General features: G+C 53.8%; 1 protein-coding gene and 1 pseudogene across 1 annotated transcript; both read right to left on the bottom strand.

Annotated features, from left to right (window-relative positions):
- Nucleotides 1-7,200: 7,200 nt before the first annotated feature.
- RNF7 (ring finger protein 7) lies at nucleotides 7,201-13,064 on the bottom strand. The gene is made up of 3 exons (XM_056121125.1): nucleotides 12,796-13,064; nucleotides 9,212-9,259; nucleotides 7,201-7,682 (listed from the first exon to the last, which is right to left on the bottom strand). Exons 1-3 carry the CDS (start codon nucleotides 12,971-12,973, stop codon nucleotides 7,564-7,566), a joined length of 345 nt encoding a protein of 114 aa, XP_055977100.1. The 5' UTR covers nucleotides 12,974-13,064; the 3' UTR covers nucleotides 7,201-7,563.
- A 1,738-nt stretch (nucleotides 13,065-14,802) lies between these two features.
- On the bottom strand, nucleotides 14,803-14,899 carry LOC130030828 (uncharacterized; annotated as a pseudogene).
- Nucleotides 14,900-16,995: the final 2,096 nt, after the last annotated feature.

Genomic DNA, 16,995 nt, shown 5'->3' with positions numbered 1-16,995 from the left:
TTGGTTCTTATTTTTGAGCCATGACTGGCCATGCTCAGAGGTTGCTCTTGGCTCTGCACTCAGGAATCACTCCTGGCAGTGCTCAGGGGACCATACCCCAGGCCGGGGCTCGAACCCAGGTCAGCCATGTGCAAGTGAAGCACCTTATTCACCCCTGCCAATGCTCGGGGTGACTCCTGGCTCTGCACTCAGGAATTAGCCCTGGTGGTGCTCAAGGGGTAACACTACGGGGTGACGGGGATCGAACACGGGTCGGGTATGTGCAAGGCAAGTACCCGCTGTGTGATCAGCACAGCCCTCAAGAGAGGCCACACATTAGCGACACACTCTACACCCGCCACCAGCACGGCAGCTTTTGTTTGTTTAGGGCCACTCCATGCTATGCTCTGGGCTCTGTGCTCAGGGATCGCTCCTGGCAGTACCCCGGGGCCCATCTGTGCTGCCAGGGCGGGCTACATGCAAGGCAAGTGCCCTAACCCTTGTCTCCTGGCCCAACATATTAGCTTTAATTATTTGGGGACGGGGCAGGATTTGGATTGGGGATTTACTCAGCTGTGCGCAGGGAACCCTCCTGACAGTGTTCGGGAGGCTCTCGGAGGTGCCGGGGAGTGGACCGCACTTGGCCTTGTGCAAGACAGGCATCTAACCCACTGGACCATTGATGTGAAAAAGGGACGCTCTATCCAGAGATACCAGAGAGGACCGCCGAGTCTGGGCCGACTCACCATGGGCTGCACTCGGGATGCCCCGAGATGGTCCGAGTCTTGCTCGGTAACTTGGTCACTTGCCCATGACCTGCTTTGCAGAATAACATGTGTGGGAATTTCTGCTTCTGTCCTGTCCTGTGGCAGTCTGCAAATGTCCTAACCCCCATCAGATATTCTAGAAAATGGCTAGAAGGGGCTCAGTTCTGGAGCGAGCCCACTGGGTTCCCCAGTGCAATGTGCCCGTGCTCCCCTTTCTCCAGGCTGCTGCTGGGAGTTTGCTGACTTCGGTGAATTCCCACAACACTAGCCCTGCTGGAGCATTTTACTTTATCTTCTGGTTTGGGGGCCACACCCAGCGGTGCTCAGGGCTTACTCCTGGCAGAGCACCATTACGGGGTGCCGGGGCCGAAGCCCGGGTTGGCTGTGTGCAAGGCAAGCGCTCTGCCTGTTGTACACTCTCTGGACCCTCTGGAACATTTTAAAAACAATGTATTGTACTAATAAAAATTAATTAAAAATGATCATTATATAATCAAAACCCAAGCACAAAAATTTGTAAGTCTACAACTGTAACTCATGGTGTTTCACTAATAAAAATGAAAAAAACAAAAACAAAAAAACAATGTATTGTTGGGGTCAGAGAGATACTAGAGTGGGCAGGGCACGTGCCTTGCCCGTGGCTGGCCAGGAGTCAATTCTCAGCATCGAATGGGGTTTCCTGAGCCCCACAGGCATGACCCTTGAGCACAGAGCCAGGTGGAATCCTCCAACACTGCTGGGCATGGGTGTGGAGACCCCCCCCCAAAAAAAGAAAGGTCCTTCACTACAAGTAAATGCCTTGGTGCTGTTATCTTTGCCTGGAGGCTAGGGCGTATCTCAGTGGCAGAGTGCCTGCCCCACGTATGATGCCAGCTTGCAGGGGGAAAAACTAATATGCCTATTTGCATGTGTATATATTTTACATAAGTTTTTCTTTTTTTGCTTTTTGGGTCACACCCAGCGATGCACAGGGTTTACTACTCCTGGCTCTGCACTCAGGAGTTACTCCTGGCAGTGCTCAAGGGACCCTATGGGATGCTGGGAATCGAACCCGGGTCGGCCGCGTGCAAGGCAAATGCCCTACCAGCTGTGCTATCGCTCCAGCCCCTCTGTTTGTTTTTTGAGTCACCCCCCCACCCCCAAAATGCTCAGGAGGTTACTCCTAGCTCTGAACTCAGGAATTATCCCTGGCGGTGCTCATGGATCATATGGAATGCCAGGAATCGAACCCGGGTTGGCCCTATGCAAGGCAAGCATGGTCCCAATAGAACACGTTTTATGTATTGAAACCCACTCTTCTCACCTGTGCTTTTGTTTTGTTGTTTTTATTTTGATTTTTTGCTTTTTGGCTCACACCCGGCAATGCTCAGGGGTTCCTCCTGGCTCATGCACTCGGGAATGACTCCTGGCGGTGCTCGGGGGACCCTATGGGATGCTGGGAATCGAACCCGGGTCAGACGCGTGCAAGGCAAACACCCTCCCCACATTGTTCTATCGCCCGGCCCCTCACCTGTGCTTCTGTAGGTCTGTTTATTTGGTGTTCACTAGCTTGTCAAGGAATCCAGCATTAACCAGCAGCAGGGCTGGTGGAGCAGAAGGCGGCTCCCCTCCTAGAAGTGGGGGTACAGGGCAGGGCTGCCTGAACCCCGAGGAAGGGTGTGTGCTCATGGCCAGATCCAGAATGTGGGGTCCACGCCCACGGAGGCACCCCCAGATAGAGACTCAAAAGGAACTGGTTCTAGGAAACACCCCTCCCGTTCCGCAGAAAACTCACGAATAAACGTCGGCGTTCGGGTGATACTAAGATTCCCACTGTAGGACTGGGGCCAGCGCCCCGATTTGGGGCATTTAAAACCCTTTCTAAAACGTCTGAGAGCTGGAATGAAGGCAACTTTTTCACTGTGAGTAAACCACTTCCCCTGGTACTGGCTCTCCTCAGCCTGACACACTTCTTGAAAACGCAGCACTTCTAATGAACCCCGAGCTTTCCGGGTTCTCTCTGCAGGGGCCAGAACAAGAGGAACACAATTATTTTGATTTGAGTGCTTTCTTGAAGAGCTGAACAAAGACCAAAGGAACAGCCCCTGGTGCCCTTTCTTATATTTCCCACTAGTTAACCAAGGTAAAAGGGTGTCGGTAGAATAATAAACATCTCCTTTCGGGGGGCAGGCCCAGCAGCGCTGACTCCTGGCGCTGTGCTCAGGGGTCACTCCTGGTGATGCTCAGGGGACCCCAGGAGTGGGGGCACGGGGCTGCGGGGGAGCAAACCCAGACCTGCTGCACTGCAAGCGCCTCTAGCCTCGGCTCCCGCCTGCCTCAAGAAATGATTTTAAATGATGTTTTCTTCCTGAAGCGGGTCCTTCTGACCAAGGCAAGGCCCCAGCTGTGCCCTGTGTGAAGGACGCAGAGGCAAAGGTGGATGAGAAGGTCACGTGGCGTGGAAGGAGAAGTGAAAGCACAGTGAGCTGGGCATTTCAGGGAGTTGTACTCCCGCATCCAGAAATGCTAGACGCAACCTCCCCGCCGAGACACACACACACACACACACACACACACACACACACACACACACACACACACACCGGCCTCCCAGACACGACAAAGCCCAGTACAAATGGGCTTGCATCACCCCAACACATATGCCCACGGAGTAGCCAGAGAGGACAGCACGCAAGGAACCTGCTTTGCACGCAGCCGATCCCTGGCACTGCCCATGGTCCCCAGAGCCCTGTCGGGAGGGACCCCCGAGCACACTGGGCGTGGCCCAAAAACCACGAGAGGAAGGAAACATGCTGGTGTTTGCAGTTGCTGCCAACATGGCCTTTCCCCACCTTCCTGGGCCACTGTCCATCTGGGCTGTGGCAGACGCCCGCCATTTGGGGAGGGCAAGGAGGGAGGGCCCCGGGGTCGAACCCAGGGCCTCACACCCGGTGCCCAGGTATGCTCCACATGGCGTAAGGGCCATGCCCCCAGCCCAGCTTGGGGTCACTCTGGTGGGGCTGGTGGGACCGTGCCGTGGCAGGAAACAAACCCAGGTCCCATGCGCAAAGTCTGCCTTAACCTCTGACCTGTCTCTCTCCACCCCATCTCACGTGCCTAACAGAATCTCTGGTCTCTGAAGGCAGAAAACTGACTTGACTTCGTTCAGCGTGGTTGGACCGGGAGGGTCAAGCCCTGTATGTGGTAGACAAGCAACCAATGATACTTTTTTTTTCCTTTTTGGGTCACACCCAGTGATGCTCAGGTGTAGTTACTCCTGGCTCTGCACTCAGGAATAACACCACCATCCCCTGGCGGTGCTCGGGGGACCATATGGGATGCTGGAGATGGAACCAAGGTCGGCTGGTGCAAGGCAAACGCCCGACCCCAGCTCCAGCCCCTAAATAATACATTTTGATTCTAGACATACGGAATTGTGACATCAGAATCAGATGAGCAAAGCTCACGGTTGAGAGTAACAATCATCTCCAAGGCAGATGCAGAGGAGGAACCAGTACAGCCAAGGCTCATTTGCTCCCCCACCCCAGGGACTCCCAACAAAGGCGGAAGCGTGGGAGCCCTACTGTTGGCGACCATTAGGTCCATGACACAAACCTCGTCCGTTTCCTGGGTTTGTGAAATTATGTCATGGCAAGAGTTCCGACTAGTCTATACCTCTGCAATGCTAGTCCAAATAATTTACCTGCTCTTTCTTTTTTTTTGAGGGCGGGTGGGGCACCTCATGAGTGGCACTTAGGGGCCCAGAAGCCCCCACCAGCAATTCTCAGCGAATGGGGCTATAGTTTACTGCAGGCTCCCCGAGGGTGCTCAGGCAGCCTCGCTGGAGGCTCCCAGGGCACACTGACTGCGCAAGACCCCCCAGGCCACACTCGCATTTTCTTCTTCTTCTTCTTTTTTTTTTTTTTTGCTTTTTGGGTCACACTCAGCGATGCACAGGGGTTACTCCTGGCTCTGCACTTAGGAGTTACTCCTGGCAGTGCTCATGGGACCCTAAGGGATGCTGGGAATCGAACCTGGGTTGGCCGCGTGCAAGGCAAACGCCCTCCCTGCTGTGCTATCACTTCAGCTCCCAACTTTGCATTTTCTCTACCGGACAACAGGGGCCAAGGAGAACTCAGGGCGGGGCCCAGGTTCTGCATCCATGGGACTGAAATGAGCACCACAGGTGTGGCCCAGCCTCACACAATATTCAGGGTGACACACAACCACACACACAAGGGTGACACAACCATACACACACGTGCAGGCATGACACCACCACACACCTCAACTACCTCATTGTTCTCTGGCAAAATAAGGCCCACATGTTTACATGCTGAAACACAGGACGAATGAAATCAGTATTATACACACTGTGCGAAGATAGACAAGAATTTCAATTCAGAACTATAAAGGGGACTATGTTCTTTAAAAACATTTTTGGTTTCTGGACCACACTCAGCAGTGATCAGGGTCCCTCCTGGGGCCATATATGCGGTGGCAGGGACAGAACTGGGCTGGCTGCACGTAAGGCAAGTGCCTTCCCCGCTGTACTAAACACGACGCATGTTTGGCTTTGGGTCACTCCTGCAGAGCTCAGGATGTACTCCTGGTCTGCTTGGGAGACCCTATGGGATGCTGGTTTAGAACCCGGTTGGCCACATGCAAGGCAAACACCCTACCCACTGTCCTATCTTCCTGGCCCCAAGAAGACATGTTGTTTATGAAATGATTAGAGACTATTCAGGGGTTCGTTCAGGCACAAGTTGTACACAGCTGACCCCCTTTGTTTTTGGGGGGCATACCCAGCAGTGCTCAGGGCTTCCTACTGGCTCTGTGTTCAGAAATCACTCCTGCAGGCTTCAGGGGACCACATGGGGTGGCAGGGATTGAACCCGGGCCAGCCTCGTGCAAGCCAAGCGCGCTCTCCTATAGCTCTGACCCCAGAAGCTGACCCCTTCTGAATTCCCGGCACTTCGTGGTCCCCTGAGCACAGCCGGGTGTAGCTATGGAGACCCAGCGCATCATTGAGCTTCCAGCTCAGAGGGGACCCTGGGCCGCCCGCGCACCCCGACCCCAGCATCTAATACAAGGATGCAATGGACTTCCCAGGCTGAGACTTAATGACTCGATGCCAGGGGTCACAAGACTGAACCTTACAGTCGGGTCAGTAAATAGCTAGAAGTGACCAATATGTTTTTCTAACACACTAGTAAAATAAAATTCACTGGATTCAACAGGAAGGCGGTTCGCAGCGCAGGGACACAGAAAGAACCACCCTTGTGTTCCGTGTTCCTGCAGAAAGAATGCGGTTAACCTTTCGGGTGCATTATGCAGATGACCTCACTGCATCTGCCCGGCCCTCTTCTACTGCGAAGGAAAGACAGAAGATCTTTGTTAGGGGTGGCACTGGGCATTGCCACCAGCCTCCAAGATACATTTCCATTGTCATGCTGACGAAAACAACAACATTCTGACTGGAAATAACAACACACTTCTCTTCACTGTAGAGAGCCGACTCACTGCTGACGGGCGCGACTTCTTTAGAGGCCAACCAGGGCTGGGGACACAGACAGGACAGGAGCAGGACCGCTTGCCTTGCAAGCTGACAACCTGGGTTGATTCCAGGCACCCTACACGGTCCCCGAGCCCACTAGGAATAATTACTCCTGAGTGTAGAGCCAGGAGGAAGCCCTGACTGGGAGTGGCCCCCAAACAAAAAACAACAAACACCACCAAACCCCAAAAGGCCGATCAAAAATTCCCTGGAGCTGGAGCGACAGTACAGCGGGGAGGGCGTTTGCCGGGCACCCAGCCAACCGAGGTGGGGACCTCAACATCCCATCTGGTCCCCCCAAGACTGCCAGGAGTGACCCCTGAGTATCGCTAGGTGTGGCCCAAGAAACAAAACGAAAAAAAAAAAGTAACAAAATTAATGAATCCAATGATATTTAAGTGTTCTCTTGTACCTCTATAATTCCAGGTGACAGACTTGCAATTTTATTATTTAGAGCTAATTAGTTATTTTCATTACGAAGTGAAAGAATATTGGAGTGTTTTTCCAAGTTACATGAAAGTACTCACTTGCATTTCTTAAACTCTAAGTTTAATGTTGGACATAAAATCCAATGACCACTCAATGTAAACAAAATAAAGCATTTATTAAAACACTGTATATTAAAACAAACCTTTCCATCAGCGCTAGTGGGAAAAATTTCCCCCTCATTAACATTCCGCTTAAAACATGGCCAAATCGCAACAGGACCGAACCAGAACCCGGAGATGTCCAGCCCACCCGTCAGGGCTGGGTTGGGAGCGGGGCAGGTGTGGCCGAGACTCCCAAGGCGACCAAAGACCACGGACACCCCGGGGCCCTTGGCTGAGACGCGATCACCCAGCTCACATGCCAAGACTTCACGAGCCACCGCTGCCCCAAACAGACATTACTGACAAATGACGCCTTGCCATTTCAACTGCACTTTATTGGTTACCGTCACATTGTCTTTTTAAAAACCGATCAACCAGCGCATGCAGATGTTCTCTTGTGCCCGGCGCTGCTATCACGCGCCCGGGGTCCCGGGAGAGCCGGTGGCCACACGAGGCCGCACGCGCCACATGGCACAGAGGTAGGGAAGATCATCTGTAATAAATTATCATCTTAATTGTGGAGACTTTCTAAAAAATAGAACCGACAAAACGAGGATCCAGGCGGGCCTCTGCGAGCCCGGCGGGCCAGAGGTGCAGACCCGGCGGGCGCCGTAGACCCTCTGCAGTGCCATCTGCTGCCGGCATCCCCCGGGGGGTCCCGACAGCTGCACCCTGAAAGGCTCTTGCTGGTTCATTTGCCGATTCTCTGGACCACCCAGTCCTGCTGGCAGAGGGGGCAACGGTTGTTCTGCTTCACCCACAGGGACATGCAGCAGTTGTGGAAGGAGTGATTGCATTCTCCCCAGACCACTGAAAGGAAGCACAGGGACAGGGCGTCACGCAGAGGGACAGGAAGTCAAAACGGGTCCCGCCCCCCCTTAAAGAAATGACAGTGAGGCAGGCCAGAAAGACAGTCCAGCAGCGGGTAGGGGGTTTGCCTTGCACGTGGCCGACCGGGGTTCCAACCCCAGCATCCCACAGGGTCCCCCAAGCACTGCTGGGCATGGCCCCAAAAACAAAACTAAACTGTTGGCGGGGGAGAAAGAAGAACGAAAAGTTACATATGACATGTAAGACTGGGGAGAAGGCAGAGAGAGAGATAGAGAGAGAGAGAGAGAGTGTGTGTGTGTGTGTGTGTGTGTTCCTACAGAACTCTCTCTGCCATCCTCCCTAAATGGGGACACGGAAAGGACTTGAGCCTTCCCTTGAGCCTTCCCAAGACCCCAGGCCTCCCCAGCCACACAGGACCTTGAGCTCATGTCAGGCCTTCTTTTAACTGAGAAATCGCTTCGCTGCTCTTCTTCACCAGGCTGGGAGCTGGAAGCGCCTCCGTTCGCGGCTGGCCGCTGGAGACAGCTGAGGGGATTCTGGCCCTTTCGGCCGCACATCTGTCTTGTTTTCTGGACCGGGAGCCTTGCGGGGCCCAGCCACCCAGAAGCACTGCAGCTCCTTACGTAACAAGCCGAGCCAAACCAAACTTTCATAGCGGCCAGCTGGAAACCGATGTCTCTCTGGGACCCAAGAAGGCTGGCCCAAACCAGTATTGATTTGAGGGGATGGAGAGGGGTGGTCGAGGCCACACCTGGCAGTGCTTGGAGGCCTGTCTGCAGAGCTGGGGTCAGTCACACACACGGGCATGCAACTCAACCCCTGGACCCTAGCTCCAGCTCCCAAATGAACATTCAAAAAAAAAAACTCTTTTTCTCTTTTGAGCCAAATCTGGCTGTGCTCAGGACTTACTCCTGGCTCTGTGCTCAGGGATCACTCCTGGCAGTGCTAGGGGAAACCACGTAGGGTGCCGGGGATCAAAGTGCCCAGCTCACATCACTATCATGCCAGCCCTTCAGATTTTTCTAGATACAATCTCCATTCTAATAATAAAAAAAACAAATAAATAAACAAACAACCCTTGAGGTTTAGAAAATGTCTTACCAAAATTGAAAAAGTTCGATGCTGCATCATAATAAAGTACTCAATACAGAAAGGCTTTATTACAACAAAACACTACAATACTTACCATAGGCAGAACCTTAAAAGTTTTGGTAAGTTATTACATTTTAACAGAAGAGAGTATCATGATCTTTTTAGTATCAAAATGTTTTCTATAACCGTCCCTGCAAACACAACCAAGTCTTAACTTACAGGTTAAGACAAAGAGGATTTGCACACTAATTCCTTCAGTCCTTTTGGGAACCGACACATTTTTATATTAATAATGGATCACTGCTTTACAGTTTATTTTTGTGTATTGATAAAGTCTATCTTAATTGCAAATTCAAACATCCCTGCTGAGAGAAAGCCTTCAGTTGAAAAAGCACGAGAAGGAAATGACAACATACCAACACAATCCTCTTGTTTGTTTTCAGCTTGACATCTAAGACAGGCATCTGAAAGTAAACGAAGAGCAACCTCATTCTGATGGCAGAAAGCAACTTTCAAAACCCAGACACTTCAAAGTCAAAGAAAAGCCCACAGGCCAGGGATGGAGATAAAAGGCTCAGGCTCTTAACTTCTCATCTGCAGATAACTGTGGGCTCTGAATAAAGGGCCTCTTGTTGGTTTACTGATGGCCCGTGTACTGACCAGCCCGTGGCAGCTGCACGAGGATGACCCACCTCCGTGGATTTCACGAGAGATCCCGAGTAGAGGCCAGGGCTAGAGAACAGTCTGTGACTGCCCAGTCCAGGTTTTATAGACTCTCAGGCACTCCTGCAGACCGTTTTAAACAAGCCATGTGCGTATCATGCACATTCCCATAAAGAAATGTTTATCTTTTCACTTGGGTTGAGTTTTGGGGCATCCTGGCAGTGTCGAGAGCCATATGTGGTGTTGGGGCTCCAACATGGGTTGGCCACACGTCAGGGAAGAGCCCTAACCACTGTACGATCTCTCCAGCCTCATACACTCTTTATTTTTATTGATTTCTTTTGGGGGGGAGGCCATACCCGGCGATTCTCAGGGGTTACTTCTGGCTCTGCAATCAACAATCACTCCTGGCGGTGCTACAAGGACTATATGGAGCAGTGGGGATCGAACCCAGGTTGGCTGTGTGCAAGGCAAGTGCCTTACCTGCTGTACTATCTCTCTGCCCCCAACCCCCAACTCTTTATTTATTTAGCCTTTGGGGTCACACCCGGAGATGTACAGGGGTTCCTCCTGGCTCATGCACTCAGGAATTACTCCCGGAGGTGCTCGGGGGACCCTATGGGACGCTGGGAATCGAATCCGGGTCGATCTCGTGCAAGGCAAATGCCCTCCCCGCTGTGCTATGGCTCCAGCCCCGCCCCCCCAACTCTTCAGAGGGGCCACCAAGACATGAGTAACAAAGCTTACCTGGAAGGGGGAAGAATGGGGAGTTTCCATCCTATATGTTCGTAAGTTTCTGAGCGTGGAAGATGGACAGAATTTTTTGGTTTTTGCCCACACTTGGCGATGCTCAGGGTCTAGCACTGACTCTGCACAGGAATCACTCCCGGCGGGTTAGGGGGATCATATGGGATGCCAGGGATTGTACCCGGGCCAACCTTACCTGCTGCGCTATCAGGCCCCAAGATGGATAAAATCTAAACAAAAAAATTAATTTATGAATTTTCTTTTTCTTTTTTTGCTTTTGGGTCACACCTGGCAATGCTCAGGGCTTACTCCTGGCTCTGCACTCAGGAATCACTCCTGGGGGTGCTTGGGGGACCCTATGAGGTGCTGGGAATTGAACCTGGGTCAGCCATGTGCAAGGCAAATGCCCTCCCCGCTGTACTATCACTCCGGCCCCAATTTATAAATGGTCATAGCCTGTGTCCAAAGCCTTTACCATCAAAGGCAAAAATAAAATAAAATAATGTAGGGGCGGGAGAGAGCAGCACAGCAGGAAAGATGCTTGTCCTGCACGGGGCTGACCTGGGTTTGGTGCCCAACACCCCGCATGGTCCCTGGAGCCCCACCAGGAGTAAGGCCGGAGCACACCCGGGTGTGCCCGCCCCCCACCCCCATCACCATCAAAACAAAAACGGAATAAACTGCTCGGGAGTCAACATTAGGAAAGGAAACCAAGAGTATTCTGATTTCCCCCCCCCAAAATTCAATCCGCACTGAAATGTGGGGAGCAACAAAACGGAGTCACTCAGCAGCTGGGCGAGGCTCGAGCCCATCCACGAGAACGTTTCTCAGGCCCGGGCCGGAATGGAGGGCCGGGGGAGCACAGGACCGGCTCACAGGCACCCCGACGCTCTACAGGGTCCAGCCGGGCCAACAACTAAGCAGGCATTGGCCACCCCACAGCCTCCTGCCCACGGCAGGAGACATGGAGGCGACAAGCCCAGGTTCACCGTCGGCCCGAGCCCAGCAAGCCCAGGAGTCTGCTCTGCTGGGTGGCAGCTCCCAGGGTTCGAGACGGAGCCCAGATGCTACGGGGAGGGAGCGAAGGGGATCTGTTCGGAGAACTGGGACATCTCCGGGTCATAATTGCGGGATCAAAACGGGTCTTTCCTGGGCTCCTCTCTCAGGCCCGTGAGTGCCGGTATGGGTGCGTGAGCTATGTGCAATTAAAAACTCTCTTGCTTCCTTATTTCACTTTGGGGGGGGGGGGGGATTTCAACCAAGCAAATTCCTAGTGTTTTAGAAAAACTCCTAATGTTTTATTTTTTTTTTAAAAAAAAAGAAGAAGAAGGAAAAGCTCCCAAGACCACAGCAGCAACTTCTAGAATGGTCAGGAGCAGGGACGAGACAGGCAAACTGGAGCCACTTCTGGCCACCCAGTGGATTTCACACCTCCTACCAAAGTCCAGAGCTTTCCTGAAATAAAACCCAGGTCTGGAAACCTGCACCATTAGTCCAGGGGCCAGATGTCTGCCCTAGGAGAGAGAGTGAGTGGCTGAATGTGAGTCATATACATTCAGCCCAGCCTCGGGAGAGTCGCCATAAAGAGTGTTTGTCTGAAATAAATGGCTTTGCAAAAGGAAACTAAAAAAATACCCTAACAAACACTCCACTGGAATCCCACGTAATTCTCGCTGACACTAGGCTTAAGGACCTGAGATCTGGTACATAGCGCGGACTGGGCACTTTGCCTTGCACCTGGCCAACCCGGGTTCAATTCCCAGCATCCCATATGGTTCCTGGAGCACCAATCCCTGAGCACCGCCAGCTGTGGCTTAAAAACCAACCCACCCTGTCCCTGGCAAATGGGAAACCAGAAACAAGAGCTTCGGCATGAAAGCATAAAAAAAAACCACAAAAAAGGAGCATACTGCAGGGGCCAGGGAGCTAAGGGTACGGAGGGCAGCTAAGGCTCTTGACAGAGCCCAGGCATGCCACGTGACCCCTCCAGCCCCGCCCGGAGGGGCCCTGAGCACCGAAGCAGGAGCCAACTCTGAGCGCGGCCCAGCAATCAAAACCAAAGAGAGCGCGCACGCAAAACGAGCAATCGCTTTTAAGCCGTTCGATTCACTGCTCCTTTTTCAGGGCAAGGCAGGATTTTAATTAAAAAACAAAAAATTCCTGGGGGGGGGGCTCCCGGCCGCCGGAAAAGCCCCGCTCGATTCCAGGCGCCTCTTTTTCGCCCCCAGCAGACCCTGGGGGTGTTTGCAAAAGGCAAACGCGGCACGAGCCGCAGCTGCTCGCCGGGCCTGGCATCCGACGCCCCCGTCCCGGGACGCGCACGGGCTCTGCCCCAAAGACAACGCGACACCCGGGAAGACAATCAAGGACGAGAAGGACGGGCCGGGGGTGGGGGGGCCGCGACGCGCCGCAACGACCGCTGGGGGCGGTACCGGCCGGGGGGTCCCGGGGTCGCGGGGTGCGGGCGACGGGCCCGGGCCCCCCTCTGCGCCGGGCTCGGGCCCCGGGCGCCCACCCCGGCCCCCGCCGCCGCGACCCTGGCCCCTGCCCGCGACCCCCGACCCCGACGCGGCCCGCGGGCGGCGCTTACCCATCACCTGCACCCGGCAGATGGCGCACGTATCGCACTCCACGTCCCAGCTCCACATGGCCACGGCGTTCCACTTCTTGAGCGAGAACATCTTGTCGCCGGCCGCCTTGGCGCCCGCGCCGGCCGCGTGAGACGCCAGCAGGGCGCACGGCTCGTCGCCGTCCTCCGCGTCGGCCATGGCGGCGGCGCCCAGCGGCCGGCCCGGACGTTGCGCGGCGATGGCGGCGGCTCCCGGACGCCGCCCGCCGGCCCCCAGCGCCGCCTGCCGGCCGCGGGCCGCCGCGCCGCCCGCCCGCCCGCCCGCCATTGGCCCGGGGCGCCCTGACGTCACCGGGCCCCGCCCCGCAGGCCCCGCCCCGCCCCCGCAGGCCCCGCCCCGCCCCGGCCCGCTCGGCCCCGCCCCGCCCCGCCCCGGCGTCCGCGCGTCCACGCGGGCTGCGCGGCCTCCGCGCCCAGGGGCCGGCCTCGTCCCGGGCCACGTCTCCAGCCCGGCCGGCCACGCAGCGCGCTCCCGAGCGAGCCCTTCTTCCGTCCCGTGCTTGCTGCGCCCGGGTCCCACCCCCGCAGGGAGTCCGGCCTGAAGGCGCTGCTGGTCCTGCGCGGGGCCCACCCGCTGGGGTCACACTTCAAGTGCGTCCTCCAGTTCTGGAGCTGGACCCTCCCGCCTCTTGTTTCTTTTCTTATTTATTTTTTGGAATCACCGTGAGATAGAGCGTTACAAAGCTGTTCCTGAGTCATGTTGAATACGTTCACGTTTTACACACGTTTTTCACCTTGCAGAGCACAGACTCTTATGCTAGAAGCAGTACCCGTCCGATAGTGTCTGCTTCGGAGTTTGACTGAGACCCATCAGATAGGTGGGATCATTGCCCGCCTGTTCCCGGCTTCTCTCGCTGGCAACGGCTCTGTGACCTTAGAGGTCTGGGGCATCTGACGTACTGTCCATCACTGTGGCTGCAGGATGGGTCTCTCCCATCCCCCACCCACCCATCTGTGATCCCCGGGATGCTTCCACCCTTTGGTTACTGTGTCAAATGCAGTTATGGATGTGGGGGTGCCACCCCCCCACCCCTTCCTGTGCTTTCGGCTCCAGAGGAGAAGGTGCTGGGTCCCACGACACCAATGCATCCTTTTCTTTTTATTTTTTACTTAATATAATTAATTTATTTTGCGTCTTGGGTCACATCTGGTGATGCACAGGGGTTCCTCCTGCCTCTGCACTCAGGAATTACTCCTGGTGGTGCTCGGGGGACCCTATAGGATGCTGGGAATCGAACCCAGGTTGGCCGCGTGCGAGGCACACGCCCTATCTGCTATGCTATCGTCCCAGCCCTCTTCTTTTCTTCTGGTTCTGGGGGTCACACCCCGTGGCGCTCAGGGTCTGCGCCCAGTGGCGCCCGAGGGAGTGCGGTGGCCGGGTTCAAACAAGGGCCCCGACAGGCGAAGCATTCACTCGGCCTGTTGCACCATCTTTCCAGCCCCCACTTCCCTTTCTGAATGGGGTTTTGGTGTCAGGGCCTCATGTTTGCAAGGCCGGTTCTCTTCAGCTCCCCCCAGGAAGTTCTCGCATTTACTGCTCTCTCTTTGTATCGAAGAGTATTGCTCAAAACTTTTCCTACCTCAGAATTTCTGCAGACCCACACTACTGCGTGGTCCACCCCAAAACTCTTGTTCTGAGAGATGAACCGTTCCCAGTGTATAATTTACTGTCCAGCACACAGCACCCTAGTACATATTTTTGGTACCTGTTTGATTTTTGTTTCGTTTTTGAGCCACACCCGGCGGCGCTCACGGCTTGCACCTGACTGTGCCCTCAGGGATCTCTCCTGGCCAGGCTTGAGGGTGCTGGCGATGGAACCCAGGCTGGCCAAGTGCAGGGCAAGTGCCTGCCCACTCCATTATCTCTCCAGCCCTTCTTTGTACATGTTTGAGAGGAAATCTAGAAAATAAACATTTAGAAGTACAATGACACAGTCCAAGTTACATGTTTTTCTTCTTTCTTTTTTTTTAAATATGGAACACTTCATGAATTTGCGTGTTATCCTTGCACAGGGGTCATGCTAATCTTCTCCAATTTTAGTATATGTGCTGCCGAAGTGAGCACTGTTTTTCTTCTTTAGATTTAATTTTTTCCATCTGATTTTGACTTATTTTGGTTTTTGCCCTTCATATTTTAGAAAATTTGGGACAGGAGAGAGATACAGGGGGTAGGGTGCTTTCCTTGCATGCAGTTGACCTGAGTTTGATGCCTGGCAGCCCATCTGGTCCTCCAAACCCTCCAGGTGATCCCCAAGCCCAGAGACAGGAGGAAGCCCTAAGAATAGCCAGATGTGACTCAAAAACACAAAACAAACAAAATTGTATTTTATGGCTTTCTTTTTTTTTCCCTAGGGGTCACCCACTTTTATTCGTGGTGCATGCCTATGTACTCACTGTGAATTGCACTTCTGGGGGCATGTGCTCAATTTTTCAAAAAATTTAATTTTTATAAAGTTGTTCACAGTAATTCATTGCAGATAATATTCAAACACCAATTCCATCACCGTGCACCTTCCCTTCACCCTAAGAGGAACGTGTGTGAAGATTGTTATATTTCATCCTGGAGCCCTTATATAAGAGATTACAAGCATGTATGTTAAACCCAAACAAATGTGCGCTACTTTTGGTACATGAGTGGGCTAGAGGTCACATGCTCCAGGATGTCTTGTGTTGCTCTCTTCCCAAAGCTTTATCTCTGGATCTTGGCTATTGATGAGATTACATGGCAGGAGGCAGTTTGTGGGTGTGACTGCCAAGCTACTGGAAAACTGGGAATCTGGGTGGAGGAGGCCCAGTCCCAATCCAGGCAGGCTTGGAGATCTCAGTCACGGGTCCCGCATACCTGGGTTTTTCTTCCAGTTCCCTCGTGGGTGACACGCATCTGAACCTGTGGAGAGCGGCCTTGAGCATGGCAGCGGTTGGGTTCTGGAGGCTTCTGGCTGCCGGGGTTCTGCTGGGGAGGGGAGGGAAACAACCCGCCCCCCCCCCTCGAGTTACCCCTGTGAAAGACAGCCTGGTGGCTTCTTCTTTTTCTTTGGGTTCGCACATGTTAGTGGTGGCACTTGAACAGACCTGATGGACTGGGTTGGACTCAGGCTTCGTTGAGTCACCGGGGACCCCTGAGAGCCAAGTCCTGTAGAGCACACGCATGTGGGGGGTTTCCTGGGGGCAGAATGTGGGGGGGGGGGTTCCTGGGGCCAGAGCTTGGGGTCTCAGGCTTGCAAAGCAGGAGTTCTGCCAGGGCCACATCCCCGGGCTGCCATACTGACGGACGTGGCCACAGACCCCACAGAGAATGTGGGCTTTATATGCACACCCATGAAATGTCAGTGGCAAATGGCAAAAGAGGGTGTTAAGCCCGGGACCCCGGTTCCCAAGCGGCGAGACAGACAGACACGAACTCGATAACGCAAAAGCAGGAGGAGTTTTATTCCAGTACCCTGGGATCAGCTATCTCACCCACAGAGTGGCTGGTCTCTTGACAGCGACCCCAACAGACTTCAGGAAGCAAGCAGTTTGTACAGAGGCTTTGATTAAGTAAGCAGTGCAGGCTTTATTGTTTCAGAAAGAAACCTTACTTAGTTGCCAAACAAAGTTGTTTTGGCAAGTGTCTAGGGTAACAGTGGTCAGGCAATAGTTAAGCAACAGTTTCCACTGGCAGTTCATGGTGACATATGCGACTCATTCTTTTAGGGTAAACAAAAGGCAACTTCTGGGCGTTGTGATGGATTGATTGAGCCCATGTATTGGGCCCAGGAACTTCGCAGGTGGGTTCGGGTTGGCCAGTTGCACATTGTTTCATTGTAGGGAAACAGAGACTTTTTCAGTTTCATGAATTGAACCTGAGACCTGCTTGATTTTTCTCATTTCTGCTGCCTGTCATGGCGTCAGCTTTGCCCTTATAAGGGCGTATTTAAAATATGAGGGGTCTGGAGCAAAGGATTTGTTTTGCATGTGGCCGACCTGGGTTTGGTTCCCGGCACCCCATATATCCGCCCAGGTCCTTCAGGAGAGATCCCTGAGCACAAAGTCAGGAGTCAGCGCCGCACACCCCCTGGATACGCCCAAAGACTAAAACAACTCAAACCCCAATTCACCCAGGACCGATTTCGCAGGAGACTGCCACATTCTCATCCTGCAGCTTTATCAGCTCGACCTCAC

The sequence above is a fragment of the Sorex fumeus genome, unplaced genomic scaffold (assembly GCF_029834395.1).
Source record: "Sorex fumeus unplaced genomic scaffold, SorFum_2.1 ptg000044l, whole genome shotgun sequence".
NCBI lineage: Eukaryota > Metazoa > Chordata > Mammalia > Eulipotyphla > Soricidae > Sorex > Sorex fumeus.
Note: the sequence above shows the minus strand (reverse complement) of the source record. Positions and strands in the feature narration are given on the sequence as shown.